Source organism: Aquarana catesbeiana, linkage group LG01, assembly GCF_042186555.1.
Source record: "Aquarana catesbeiana isolate 2022-GZ linkage group LG01, ASM4218655v1, whole genome shotgun sequence".
Taxonomy (NCBI): domain Eukaryota; kingdom Metazoa; phylum Chordata; class Amphibia; order Anura; family Ranidae; genus Aquarana; species Aquarana catesbeiana.
The window spans coordinates 516,771,468-516,785,934 of NC_133324.1; the positions used below are offsets into that span (position 1 = coordinate 516,771,468).

General features: G+C 43.7%; 1 protein-coding gene across 3 annotated transcripts in view; it reads left to right on the forward strand.

Annotated features, from left to right (window-relative positions):
* MISP (mitotic spindle positioning) overlaps nt 1-14,467 on the forward strand; it is a 245,276-nt gene that overhangs the window by 173,122 nt on the left and 57,687 nt on the right. Inside the window, exon 4 of one of the 3 annotated variants that reach the window (XM_073594049.1) lies at nt 1,493-2,270. The exons of the other annotated variants lie outside the window; for them this stretch is intronic. Coding sequence (XP_073450150.1) covers nt 1,493-1,495 — 3 coding nt within the window. The 3' untranslated portion in view covers nt 1,496-2,270. Of the gene's footprint in view, nt 1-1,492; nt 2,271-14,467 lie in introns of those variants that run through there. 3 annotated transcript variants of the gene reach the window in all.

A 14,467-nucleotide genomic window follows, 5' to 3' on the forward strand; every position in this document is an offset into this window, starting at 1 on the left:
GGCAGTCACTGGCATGTGTTTTTTCACTTTAATGCATCCTATGCATGAGGGTTTACAACCCCTTTAAGATAAAAAACATTTGCCTTTAGAACCACTTTAAGCTTGTTCAATTAAGCTTTGACAAAAAAAAAAAATATAACGAAAGCCGATTGGTTTCTATGCAGAGCTGCACTAGATTTTGCACTCGTTTTAGTAAATCAACCCCAATGTCTGCCCTTCTTAGTACCCAATAACACAAACAGATATATACTGCAAAAAATCATAATACTTGGAGAAAGGGAGCTCCAAAAATTATGTGAGCCCATTATAAAAGTTGAAAATGTATCTATGCCAATAAACTAGCAACCATCTATACTCCAAGCCATACATTTTTAAACCGTTCTTTGTATAAGGCAACCTGCTCATACAAGGGCAGTTTGTTTATACATATATTTGTATCTGTGGTTATGGTTAAAAGATTTGCAATTCATTACAATTCAGGGCCTGATAGGTAGCATTAAAGTTATTGTAAAGGCAGAAGTTTTTTTTTTATCTTAATGCATTCTATGCATCGGTGGAGGCTGGTGCTAAACTTTTTTTGGGGGGGCGGCAAACAAACCCCCCCCCCCAGGTCCACACTCACCCGTCCACGGTCGTGACGCTACGGCTTCCTTGGCTTCTCCTCCCTGTCATCCCAATCCGCCTCCTGTCCTGATTGGCCGGGAGGAGAAGCCGAAAGACAATAGCGAATATTGATTCGCTAGTGACATAAGTGGGTGGGTTTGGGGGGCGCAGTGCTCTGCGCCCCGAGCCCAACCTTTTTCAAGCAAATTAGAGCCTCAGGCTCTAATCATGTGGCTTAAAAAAAAACAAAAAACCTCATGAAAACCTATGAGTCCGGCGCCCCGCATGCAAACTAGGGGGGTGGCACCCCTGCACCCCTTATGGACTGCCTGCTCCTGTTATGCATTAAGATAAATGAGCCAATGAGAAGAGAAAGGGGGCGGAGCCAGGCCGCAGCTCTGTGTCTATATGGACGCAGGGAGCTGTGTCTCGGCTCGGGTGCCCCCTAGCTGTGCAAATTAACATCATCAAATGGATCATCAAATGGGACATTACAATCTCTTTTCAGATTTTCCAAATTTTCAGATACATTAGATATTCTACTGTGACAGGGTAATATTAGTTATGTGGGCAATGAACTTTACAAAGATTCTTTTTTTTCTAGTTTTTTTGTAGACAGGTCAACATCAAACATGTTACATCACCTATATTTTGATCACCTGAACTTGACAGCTTGGCTCCCTGTTTAAAGGACCCTAAAATTTGTACTATCCTAGTCATGTTCCTCTTGTGAAGAAAGTAACCTAAAGATAGAGGCATACAAAATGTTCCTGTACACCTACTCTTATGCATGTTTTAGTTATTTAGCAAAGTTGATCAAATGTTAAATAATAGCTTAACAGAAAGTGTGAAGTGTACCTGAACCCTGTATGCTCTTCTCTTTAAATAGTAGAGGAAGTTTCCCCAGTCTTATTACCTCATGACCACCTGGAAACAAGGATGTCTGAGCTGGTGGGTGGAGGACACCAGTCCAAGGAAGCAGTAACATCTACCAACTGTACTTCCTCTGTATATCAAAAGAAGCGATTAAGTCCATGGCAAAAGATGTTTTCAAGCAGGGAGCAAATCATAGCGGGAAATAAACTTGGGAGAGTAGCAGCCTTTAAGTGTTCATTTACTCCACCCACTTTTAATTTAACGCATTTAGGCCCTGTTCACCCGTTTGCTTTATGTGTGTGTTTTAGGTGCGGAGCATTAAAAAAAAAAATCCTGCTTGCTGCATCTTTGATTAAAATGCACGTTACATACAGTCCAATTGTAATGCACTTAAAACGCATGTAAAACACACCTAAAAACACAACGCACCAAAATCACACCGCACAGATATGAACTGGGCCTAAAAAGCAAATTATAGATCAAGCCTATACAAATCCACATGAATGCTGAAATGCTAAGCATGTTTTGTACATTTTCTATTAATTAAGGTTAACCAAGTTTGCTTTACAGCAGTGGAGTAAATGATTACATAAAGGTAGCTGTGTTTAATTACTGGCTAGTTCGATTGAAAAAAAAAAAAATCATATGACAAAATACATCCCAAATCAATAACTAAATCCAATAAAAAAATCACACCTAATTACAGAGATTTCTGAACGTGTTGATTTTATTTTATTTTTATAGTAAATGCTAAATAAAAAATAAGTAAAACAAATATATTTATAACACAAGTACTTTCTGTATTTTATTTATTTCACATTGTATTCTATTGTTACATGTTAATTTTTAGCTTGTTATTATTACAATTATTGAAAAACGGTTACAGAAAACAAGACTTGCACAAATTGTAACTGATAACTATTTTGTGCTATACTAAATATAAAAATAATGTAGTTGTATGTAATGACAGAGCGTCTGATTTTTGACAAAAGCGTGTGTGCAGGATTTTGTCTAGCATACTAACTATCCGTAAAATTGTCGTTCAACAAACACGAACGTAGTGACATACTATGAGAGTATAAAGAGGAAGTTGATTTCTCGAGCACCACCCTTTGCTTATTTCGTGTTAGTAGACGTTTGGTGAGCGTTGATTCGCGATTTTCAGATCGTTCCTGATCTTCAAATGACAGTTTGGGAGTAGGCAGTTACATTAAAAACAACACAATGGAAAATAAACAAGGGACACCAACATAGTTGTATCTTTGATCTTAAAAACTCAGGGATAATGGTGTTGTGGCAACTTCCCCAAAAAATCAAACAACAACCATAATATTAATATTATTTATATCACTACAAAAAAATGCCTTTTAAAATACGTTTGGCATAACTATATCAGTATCACCAGCAAAGCAGCTTCATTATTATCCCATTAAAAAAGATGAGAATGTGCTCTGCATTTGACATTTCATCAATTGCTGCGTCACAAATGGTAATTCTAGATTACGAACTGTAGTTTACAAGACCGATCTCTTCTGGGTCGTTCCTTGATTCCGATCATGCGTGTTTGTACTTTCGACTTTTGTGTGAATTTTGCTGTACTGACCATTCGTCAAAAATGTACTAGCCTGCTCATCCAGCTTTTGTCTTATTGAAAATGAAAATCGGAAGTCGAAAGGAGCATACTAGCGGTAAGAATTTCGGACAACAGGCTATCGAACGACAATTCCCTTCCAAAATTCGCATTGTGTGTACAGGCCTTTAGGGTCCTTTCACACGGGCGGTCAGAGGACTCCGCTTTGCTCAGCGGGGGATCGATCCGCTGAGCAGGCGGATGACAGGTCTGTCTCCGCTCACTGTGCTGAGATGGACCTGTAAGAGCTCCGCTCTCCTCTATGGGGAGATTGGATAAAAACGAACCGCCTGTCTGTTTTCATCCAGTCCCATCTGATTTGATCCGCCAGGCGGATGGAAAATAGGGTCACCATCCATTTGGATTTCACAGACAGGATCAGATCAGATAGCAGCAGACATGTCACCGCTGACATCTGCTGCTCCAAAGGAGTGAATGGAGGGTCCGATCAGGTCCGCCTGAAAAACTGACAGACGGACATGATCGGAAAGCCCATGTGAAAGGGGTCCTAGTCTGTAGGGTTTAATATTGACTTGGCCCACCCTTTGCAGCTATAACGACTTCAGCTTCAACTCAAGGCTGTCCACAAGATTTAGGAGTGTGTCTATGGAAATGTTTGACCATTCTTCCAGAAACGCATTTGTGAGGTCAGGCACTGATGTTGGTCAAAAAGGTCTGGCTCCCAGTCTCCACTCTAATTTATCCCAAAGGTGTTCTATCGGGTTTAGGTCAGCACTCTGTGCAAGTCAGTCAAGTTCCTCCACCCCAAACTCGCTCATTCATGTCTTTATGGACCTTGCTTTGTGCACTGGTGCGCAATCATGTTGGAACAGGAAGGGGCCATCCCCAAACTGTTCTCACAAAGCTGGGAGCATGAAATTGTCCAAAATGACTTGGTATGCTGACACCTTCCCTTCACTGGAACTAAGGGGCCAAGCCCAACCCCTGAAAAACAACCCCACACCATAATCCCCCCTCCACCAAATGATTTGGACCAGAGCACAAACAAGGTCAATAAAGACATGGATGAGTGAGTTTGGGGTGGAGGAACTTGACTGGCCTGCACGGAGTCCTGACCTCAACCTAATAGAACACCTTTGGGATGAATTAGAGTGGAGACTGTGAGCCAGGCCTTCTCTCCAACATCACTGCCTGACTTCACAAATGCGCTTCTAAAAGAATGGTTAAGCATTCCCATAGACACACTCCTAAACCTCGTGGACAGCCTTCCCAGAAGAGTTGAAGCTGTTATAGATGCAAAAGTTGGGCCAAGTCAATATTGAACCCTACGGACTAAGACTGGGTTGCCAATAAAGTTCATGTGTGTGTAAAGGCAGGTATCCCAATACCCCAATACTTTTGCTAATATAGTGTGTGTGTGTGTATATATATATATATATATATATATATATATATATATATGTGTATGTATATATTGCAGGGGGACATAGATATCACCACAAGTCTGACCAGGCAGGCTGTGCTCCCAGTGCAGCCTGAAAACTGACCACTCTGAGATGGATGTTGTTCTATGCCTAGTGGGTCAGTTTGAAATAGGAAAGCAGGAGAACTGGCAGGAACACCAGAAATTTCACACAAAGGAAACACAAAAAGAACAGGGTACTTTTTAAAACAAATACATGGTACAATAGGCACAGATCAGGAATTGGGATGAGCCGAACACCCCCTGGTTCAGTTCGCAGCAGAACATGCGAACAGGCAAAAAATTTGTTCAAACACGCGAACACCGTTAAAGTCTATGAGACAGGAATGTGAAAAATCAAAAGTGCTAATTTTAAAAGCTTGTATGCAAGTTATTGTCATAAAAAGTGTTTGGGGACCCGGGTCCTGCCCCAGGGGACATGTATTAATGCAAAAAAAGTTTTAAAAATGGCAGTTTTTTTGTGAGCAGTGATTTTAATAATGCTTAAAGTGAAACAATAAAAATGAAATTTTCCTTTAAATATCGTGCCGGGGGTGTAAAGTAGCGAATCTTTCCCATGTTTATAACAGTGCCACAGCAAAATTACATTTCTAAAGGAAAAAAATGTAATTTAAAACTGCTCGCAGCTGTAACGTATTGTTGGATTCCCGGCAATACAGATAAAAATACCAAAAAAAAAAAAATGTCACCCCCAAAATCCATACCAGGCCCTTCAGGTCTGATATGGATATTAAGGGGAACCCTGCACCCAATTTTTTTTTTAAATGGTGTGGGGGGTCCCCAGGCACTATATACTCTGACCAGCAGTATATATACTATACGGCCTGCCCTATATACTCTGCAGAAAATTGGGCCTTAGGTGTTGGTGGTACCAGAACACTGTAAGCCCTCACAGTTACTCTTGTTGGGCGCAGGAACAGGCCCTGCTGTAAAATATATCAAAAATTGTAATTACATACCCCTGTTAAACAGGGGGAGAAAAATTGGGCCTTGGGTGGTGGTGCCACAACACTGTAAGCCCTCACAGTTACTCTTGTTGGGCGTGGCAATGGGCCCTGCGTTGAAATAATATATCAAAAATTGTAATTACATGCCCCTGTTAAACAGGGGCAGAAAAATTGGGCCTTGGGTGGTGGTGCCACAACACTGTAACCCCTCACAGATACTCTTGGTGGGCGCAGAAACGGGCCCAGCTGTGAAATATTAGATCAAAAATTGTAATTACATTCCCCTGTTGAACGGGGGGCAGAAAAATTGGGCCTTAGGTGGTGGTAGTGGTGCCCTAAACCAAAAATATTGTTGGAAGCTAGCATCATCAAGATTGAGGAGGAATAGGATAGTCAGCATAGGCAGTCTTTAAGGGATCCCACATCCATAGGAAATTCAATCAGTTACATCAGCATCAGGTGCTTGATAGCTGCTGATCCAAGAATGATTCATTTTTATGAATGTGAGCCTATCAACGGAGTCTGTGGACAGACACACTCTTTGATCTGTTACAAACCCTCCAGCAGCACTGAGTGTGCATTCAGAAAGCACGCTGGATGCAAGACAAGCCATTAGCTCAATTCCATATTGAGCAAGTTCTGGCCAGTGGTCCATCCTCAAGACCTAGTAACCCAGTGGATGCTCTGTTGGAAAGGTCTCCAAGTCTGCTCTTGCTCCTAGATATTCCTGCACCATGTAATGCAGACACTGGCGATGGTTACTTGAACCGACCTTGGAGCTGAGGACTGGAAAATTGTTTAAAGGCATTGGTCAGCCGGCCACCTTCTCCACTGCTCTTTCTCTGACTGAACGAAGCCTCAGCAACACGTTGTCCAGCACCAGGAAATTGTAATCTCCCAGGGTCTGGAAATGAGTTGCACAAACCTTTCTTCAAGGCCTCCTAAAGATGTTTCACCCTCTGCTCGCTCTGCAACCCTACCCTTGTAATGTGGATCAAAAAGGGTTGCCAGCCAGTAATGATCCTTCTTCTTGATACCACGAATCCTAGGGTCCGTTCACAGGCTTTGCAGAATCAGGGAGGCCATGCAGCATAGGTTTGCAGAGGCATTCAATTCTGATTCCTCTTGGTCACTAAGGATCACATGATCCGTAACTACCTCCTCCCAGCCACGTACAACTCCTTGGGTTTCTGGGGACTGAAAACCATCCCTTGAAGACTGCTGCTGAGTGTTATCCTCTACATCCATGCTGACACAATCCTCCTCCTCCTCCTCTTCTTCCTGTGCGTTTGGCAGGCCCACAGGAATGCTATCTGGATAAAGGGGGCCTTGAGAGGAAAGGCAGTCCTCCTCTTCCTCCCTCTGTTCTGCCTCAAGTGCCCTGTCCATAATTCCACGAAGCATGTGCTCCAGCAGGAAGACTAGAGGGACAGTGTGACTGATGCATGCATTGTCGCTGCTCACCATCCTTGTGGCCTCAAATGGTGACAGGACAGTGCATGCATCCTTGATCAGTAGCCACTGGTGTGGCGAAAAGAAGCCAAGCTCCCCTGACCCTGTCCTGGTGCCATACTCGCACAGGTACTCATTGATGGCCCTCTGTTGTGTGTGCAGCCACTGCTGACTGACCTTCACAGGTCTTTGCTCAGAGCGGAGGGGGAAAACTGAGCGACCAGCGGTGCTCATTTCTCACTACAGAACCAGTGGGGGACAGATGCAGCATTGGATCAACAAAACTCAAAATTACTGCTCACCAAATCTTAAATGTGATGGCTGCATTAGTTTTCTTTTTAGGCTTGTTTCCTTTATTTTCACCTGGTGATCCTGCCAGTAAGTCTGTGTTTTTTCAACTTACTTTAACAAGCCAAGCTGTCCAGCAAAAGTGACAGTTGGAGGGTTGAGATAAACCATTTACCACTGACAGGGGTGCTTAAAATGGTCAGCTTTTATTCATTTATATAAAATATTTATAACAAAAGGAAAAAACTAGTTACAATAACTGCTTATAAAGTATTAGATGAGGTTCAGCTTCAATTTGTTAGTCAAGTCCATCTAAATCTGCTAATCTAAAGTCTCGTACACACGATCGGATTTTCACCCGGGAATTGTGTGATGGCAGACTGTTTGCCTAAAATCCAACCATTAGTACGCTGCATCAGACAATTGTTGTTCAACTTTTGGCCAACAAATGTTGGATAGCAGGCTAGTAAATTTTCGTCAGACAACAGTCTGTTGTCAGATTTTCGTACCGTCTGTACACAAGTCCGTCACACAAAAGTTCAAAGTACAAACACGCATGCCAGGAAGCAAGGACGAGCCGGAAGCGGTCAGTCTTGTAAACGTTCGTAATGGAGATTTAACATTCGTGATGCAGCAAATTATGAATTGGCAAAATACAGCGCACAATTCTTTTCTTCTTTAACGGGATAATAATGAAGCTGCTTTGCTGGTGATACTAATGGAGTTATGGCAAACGTATTTGAAAATTCTTTTGTTTTCTAGTGATATCAAGAATAATATTATTCTGCTTGTATTTTTTATTTTTTTTGGCCAAGTTATCACAACACTATTATCCTGTAGTGTTAATCTCAAAGCTACAACTATGTTGGTGTGCCTTGTTAATTTTACATTGTATTTTTGAAAATGTAACTGCCTACTCCCAAACTGTCACTTGAAGTAAAACACACTTGGGTCAAAGCAATAACTCCAAGGCCAATAATAGCACGTTCTCTCCTCCAATTCCCCAACATGGCTGGTTGACGAACGGCCATTCAGAAACAGACTGAAAAGTGCGAAATGAAAGTGCGAATCAACACTCACCAAACTTCTACTAACACGAAATTAGCAGAAGGAGCCCAAAGGGTGGTGTCTGACAATTGAACTTCCTCTTTATCGCCTAGTAGTATGTCTAGTACGTCTAGTACGTCACTACGTTTGTGTTTGTTGGCCGACAGTTGTGTGCCGTTAGTATGCAAGACAGAATCCAGGAACACACCCTTCAGACAAAAGTCGGATGCTCGGTCATCCAACAATCCAATCGTGTGTACGAGGCTTTAAGCTGGATACACATTATACAATCTTCTTTAGATTTTTTCCTTTAGATTTACCAAAACCATATGATATGAGGTCAAACCTAAACACTTTTAATTTGCATGCAATCAGGCCGACCCTTGCACTACATAGTTTAGCGTAAATCGAAAGGAAATCGAACAACAAAAGTTGTATAGTTTGTATCCAGCTTAACACTGCCCCATACCTCCCAACATTTTAACTTCAGCATGAGGGACACTTGAGGGTAGCACACCACGGCAAAGTCTTGCCAGTGGGAGGGGCTTAAACAATATGTTTTGATTGCTTTGACTGAGCCTACCTTAAGGAAGAACTTCATTGAAATAATCAGAGAGTGCATAGCAACCAGCATCTGTTGAGGCAATGAAGACTTTGGTGAGAAGTATATAATGTACAGTATTGTGCAGAAGTGTGTAAGGCAGAGCACAGGGGTCAGGGAGTGCTGCAGTCAGTGTCAGGTTTAGGATACATAACACAGGCTGCAGGGCTCCAGGGTGTGATCAAAGATCAGGAGTATGTAATGCAGAGAGGGCTGTAGTCAGTACTGGGTTTAGGAGTACGTAATGCACAGAATGCAGGGGACAGGATTCTGTAATGCACAGAATGCAGGGGACAGGATTGTTATCTACAGAATGCTAGGGTCAGGAATACATAATGCACAGAATTCAGGGGACAGGAGTATGTAATGCATAGAATGCAGGGGACAGGAGTATGTAATGTGCAGAATGCAGGGAACAGGAGTACATAATGCACAGAATGCAGGGGACAGGAGTACATAATGCACAGAATGCAGGGGACAGGAGTACATAATGCACAGAATGCAGGGGACAGGAGTATGTAATGCACAGAATGTAGGGGACAGGAGTATGTATTGTACAGAATGCAGGGACAGGAGTATGTAATGCACAGAATGCAGGGGACAGGAGTGCGTAATGTACAAAATGCAGGGGAAGGGGTATGTAATGTACAGAATGCAGGGGACAGGAGTATGTAATGCACAAAATATAATGCACAGAATGCAGGAGAATGGAGTATGTAATACACAAAATGCAGGGGACAGGAGTACGTAATGCACAGAATTCAGGGGACAGGAGTACATATTGCACAGAATGCAGGGGACAGGAGTATGTAATGCACAGAATGCAGGGGACAGGAGTATGTAATGCACAGAATGCAGGGGACAGGAGTATGTAATGCACAGAATGCAGGGGACAGGAGTATGTAATGCACAGAATGCAGGGGACAGGAGTGTGTAATGCACAGAATGCAGGGGACAGGAGTGTGTAATGTACAGAATGCAGGGGACAGGAGTGTGTAATGTACAGAATGCAGGGGACAGGAGTATGTAATGCACAGAATTCAGGGGGCAGAAGTATATAATGCACAGAATGCAGGGGACAGGAGTATGTCATGCACAGTATGCAGGGGACAGGAGTATGTAATGTACAGAATGCAGGGGACAGGAGTATGTAATGTACAGAATGCAGGGAACAGGAGTATGTAATGTACAGAATGCAGGGGACAGGAGTATGTAATGCACAGAATGCAGGGGACAGGAGTATGTAATGCACAGAATGCAGGGGACAGGAGTATGTAATGCACAGAATGCAGGGGACAGGAGTATGTAATGCACAGAATGCAGGGGGCGGGCATATGTAATGCACAGAATGCAAGGGACAGGAGTATTATCCACAGAATGCTGGGGACAGGAGTGTGTAATGCATAGTAGAAATCATGAGTATAAAACAAAAATTGTGCAGGGGTGTGTAATGCACAGTTTAGGGGTGCAAAATCCCCCTCTTGCAAGCAATACCCTCATCCACTTTACCCACTCCCAAATCCCCCCTCCCAACATGAAGTTCCCCCTCAAAGTAAAAAACCTCCTTCCCCTCCGTACCTCTCTCAGATTAAATCCTTTTCAACCCCCCAAATCCTCCGTCCCAGCACAACCCCCCATTCTAGTACAAATCCTCTTCCACCCAATTCCCCTTCTCCAAATCCCCTAGCACAGCTCTTCTTTCCCTCACTAATCCCCCTTCCGGACACAACAACTCCCCCCAAATGTATTTTCCCAGCAAACATTCTCTCCCCCCTTCAAGCAAAAATCCCCCCCAATCCCTATTTTAGCGCAGATCCTCCTCCTCCCAGCGTAAATCCTTTCTCCACTTCTAGCACAAATCATCTCCCCCAAAATCCCCTTTCTTAGCACAGATCTTCTTCAACCCCCCAAATGCCCCCTCCCAGCACAACTCCTCATCCTGGCACAAATACCCCACCCCCAAATCCCCTCCCAGCACAAAACCTTCTTCCCCCTCTTCAAAACCCTCCAGGACAAATCCTGTCCTCCCACCTCCAAATCCCCCTTCCAGAAAAAAATCCACTCCCCACTTCTAGCACAGATCCTCTCTCTCAAGTCCTCTCTTCCAGCACCCCCCCCCCCAATCTTGGGTAAAAGACTCTCTCCCCCACCCCATACTCCCAAGCACCAATCCTCTTTCCCCAAATCCCCCACGCCTGCACAAGTCCTTTCCCCAGTTCTATCACAAATCTTCCCACCCAAATCCCCCCTCCACGTACAAATCTTCCCCTTCCCCAGCACAAATTTTCCAACACCACCCTAAAGAGTCTTTCTCTCCGCAGCTGGAGCCAGTTTTGTAAAAAGCTCCACAACATCAATAGCTGTGTGCCATAACCTCTAAGATACCGCTTGATCTACAAAAAAAGAAGATCATGTAACTATTCCAAAGCCTTCAGGCCAGCAGGGATGGGAACCAAGAGCAGTTTTATCTCTAGGAAAGTGGTAACTATCCCGGTTCCTTGGAGGTGCATATGAAGTGCTCTATGCTGTGATCGATCCCTCTGTGTGGCTTGGCGGATCATTGCCTTCCAATTATTCCCTCTGGATAAAGGCCCCGACCGGGTTAAGGTCGCAAGCTATTTTGGGCTTGCCTTTTGGTAAGCGCACATTTTTATTGGTGTTATCACAGCGGTGCGGTGGAGGAACCATTTACCTATTTACTGTATCACTATGAAGATTGTGATCTGGGTTTTGGACTTTTTCACTTATATCTAGCTGGACTTTTATTATTGCTCATTTAGTGCTGCTCTTGGTTTGTTTAATTTCACGCTTATACAGTTTATATGTTAGTCCATTCCCATATATATATTTTTCATGTCACTAGCACTTTTATTTCTTTACATCATTTAATATTATTGGTCCCCCCCCCCCTGTCATTGTTCTGATGTGGAATGGGGAAGTGGGCTGGGGAGTTTATAGCTGGATGGCAGGGTGGGGCTAGGGTGTGGGTTAGGGAGTGAGGATGGGAATAGGGAAGGGGTAAGAGGGGGGCGGGGTAAGTATGGGGAAAAGGTAAGTGGGGGTGGGGGGCAGGGGTGTTTGAAATGGAAGGTATTGAAGTATGGGGTTGTGGGAAGGTTGCTTGGTGGCTGGAGGGGGTCTCTTAAAACAATGCCTCGGGTTAGTGGGGGATGAGGGCTGGGCTAGAGTATGGATTTCAATGTTGGTTGGTGAGTGGGAATGGAAGAGGATGCTGGAAGAGCCTGGGGGGGGGGGGGGGGGCAATGAAGGGGGGAGAGGGGAGATGCTGGGAGACATGGGACAGTGGTGACAGCTGTCAAGGGGATCCAACACTGTTGGCTATGTAGGAGTGCTGCATGGAGGAGGAATGACTGCGAGTGGCAGATAGAGTTAATGAATTAATTGAAATGACAGGCGGGGATGCATGGAGCAGCGGTGACAGCATTAAAGACTGCAAAAATGACTGCGAGCTGTGGCGGGTAGAGGGTTGAATGAGTTAATGGAAATGACAGACGGGGAGGCATCGAACAGCGGTGACAGTGGGAGAGGGATTATCGCGCTGCTCAGCTTATGGGGAGTGTTGGCGGCAAGAGATGCTGGAGCAGAAGTAAATCTGGATGGAGCAACTGGTGGGAGGGGGATCAGCAGGCTGGCCAGCTGATAGTCACGTTGGAACGGGAGTGATGCTGGCGCGGGGGGGGGGGGGGGGGGGGGTGAAACGGGAGATGGAAAAGGAAGGGTGGTGGATGGCTTGAGAACATAATGCTACTGACCAGATCACTGGCTGGGCTTGCAGAGGCAGCATAGAGGATGGCTCTGGTCTTTGTGCTTCTCTCACTATGCAGTCTGTGTCCTGCCACTTTTTGAAGCTACTTCACGGCTCCTCTTCAAAGACGGAAGCCATTGAGAGGCAGGAAGCCGGAGGTGGCCTATAAAGTGTGTCTTCGGTTGCTAGGACACCAGCGGTCCTAGCAACTAACAGTTTTGAAGATTGAGGGGCGGGGAGAGAAGCAGAGATTGCTGGCAATCTCTGCTCACAGGAATCCTCACTTTGAGGGTACCACCACTGAATGGAGCCCAGTGCAGGAACTTGTTCCTGCACTGGGCTCTGGATTCCAGGGCTCCAGCCCAAATCTGCGGGACCCAGGGACGGTCCCGCGGAATCTGGGACGGTTGGGAGGTATGCTACCCTCTCCCCAGCCTGACAATGCTGCTGTCCAAAATGTCTGATCCAGAATTTCATCCGGAATGCAGACACGCTAATACAGGAGAGGTTACTGGCTGAATCATCAGGTGAAATGAGGGGGAAAAACGCCTAAAAAAAGAAAACTAATGCAGCCATCACATCTAAGGATTGGTAAGCTCTAATTTATTACATTTTTATTTTTAGTTTTAATATAGGAAAGGGTTAACAGTGGAAAGTGCAGTCTCAGGCCAGTCTGTAAGCATAGAGAAGGGGTGGGGGCAGGGGATTTAACATCACTTTAGGGAAACAAGTACATTCCGCACTGTGACACTATTCACACACTGTAGTATGTAGTTTAAAAACAAATAATTGCAGAAATTTTGCCATGCTTCCAATTCAAACTATGGGTGGGGGATCCTGCAATATGTAAATGATGCAATTTGTTTGATGTGGTGTTACTGTACTGTAAATCATCACCGACTGGGCTTTTATTACTGTCTAAAGGCCCATACACACGATAAAAAAAAAATCGGATGAAAATGCCTGAGAGAAACTATTAAGAGAAACTATTGGTTAACTATCTGTTCATTAGTATAGCGATTTTGACAGTCGTTTCTGACTGTTTTGATGAAAAGAAACAAAGCTGCAAACTAGAAAATTTTTATCGTAAGTTAACACAACATCCACTTTTCGTTCAATGTGTACAGTAGTCATGTGCAAATAGTCGAATAAAAAATATTGCACATGATCAGAAGCAAAGAACAGCCCAGAAGACACGAGTACATAACTACGTTTGCCTTTGTCGTTCGATAATTTTCGTACAAGTTATTATTATTTTCATGATATGCACCTTCGTGGAAAATTGAAAGATCCTTTGTCCGAGTTTCTCATAGTGTGTACTAGGCTTAAGAATCCAGCAAAAAGATACCTCCACCCCACATTCAGTTCAACTGTTATGTAACCTTAAAAGTTAACCACTTCAGCCCCAGAAGGATCTACCCCCTTAATGACTAGACCATTTTTTGCGATACAGCACTGCGTTGCTTTAACTGACAATTGCATGGTCATGCGGCACTGTACCCAAACAAAATTGCCGTCCTTTTATTTCCCACAAATAGAGCTTTCTTTTGGTGGTATTTAATCACCTCTGCGTTTTTTTTTTTTTTTTCAAATATAAGTTTTTATTTTCCAAAGAAAGTAAATGAACAGAAATAGAATTAAGTTACATTCTCCAGCATGTCATTCATTGTACACAGTTGAAAACATATCTGGGCAATATCAGTACACTGGTATTTGTATTTTAATATTCAACATTGTTAACTAACACCCAGGTAATGTAATCAGTTTTTGCAGGCATTACAAGTCATCGCCTTCCATGTGCTCTATACCTTCC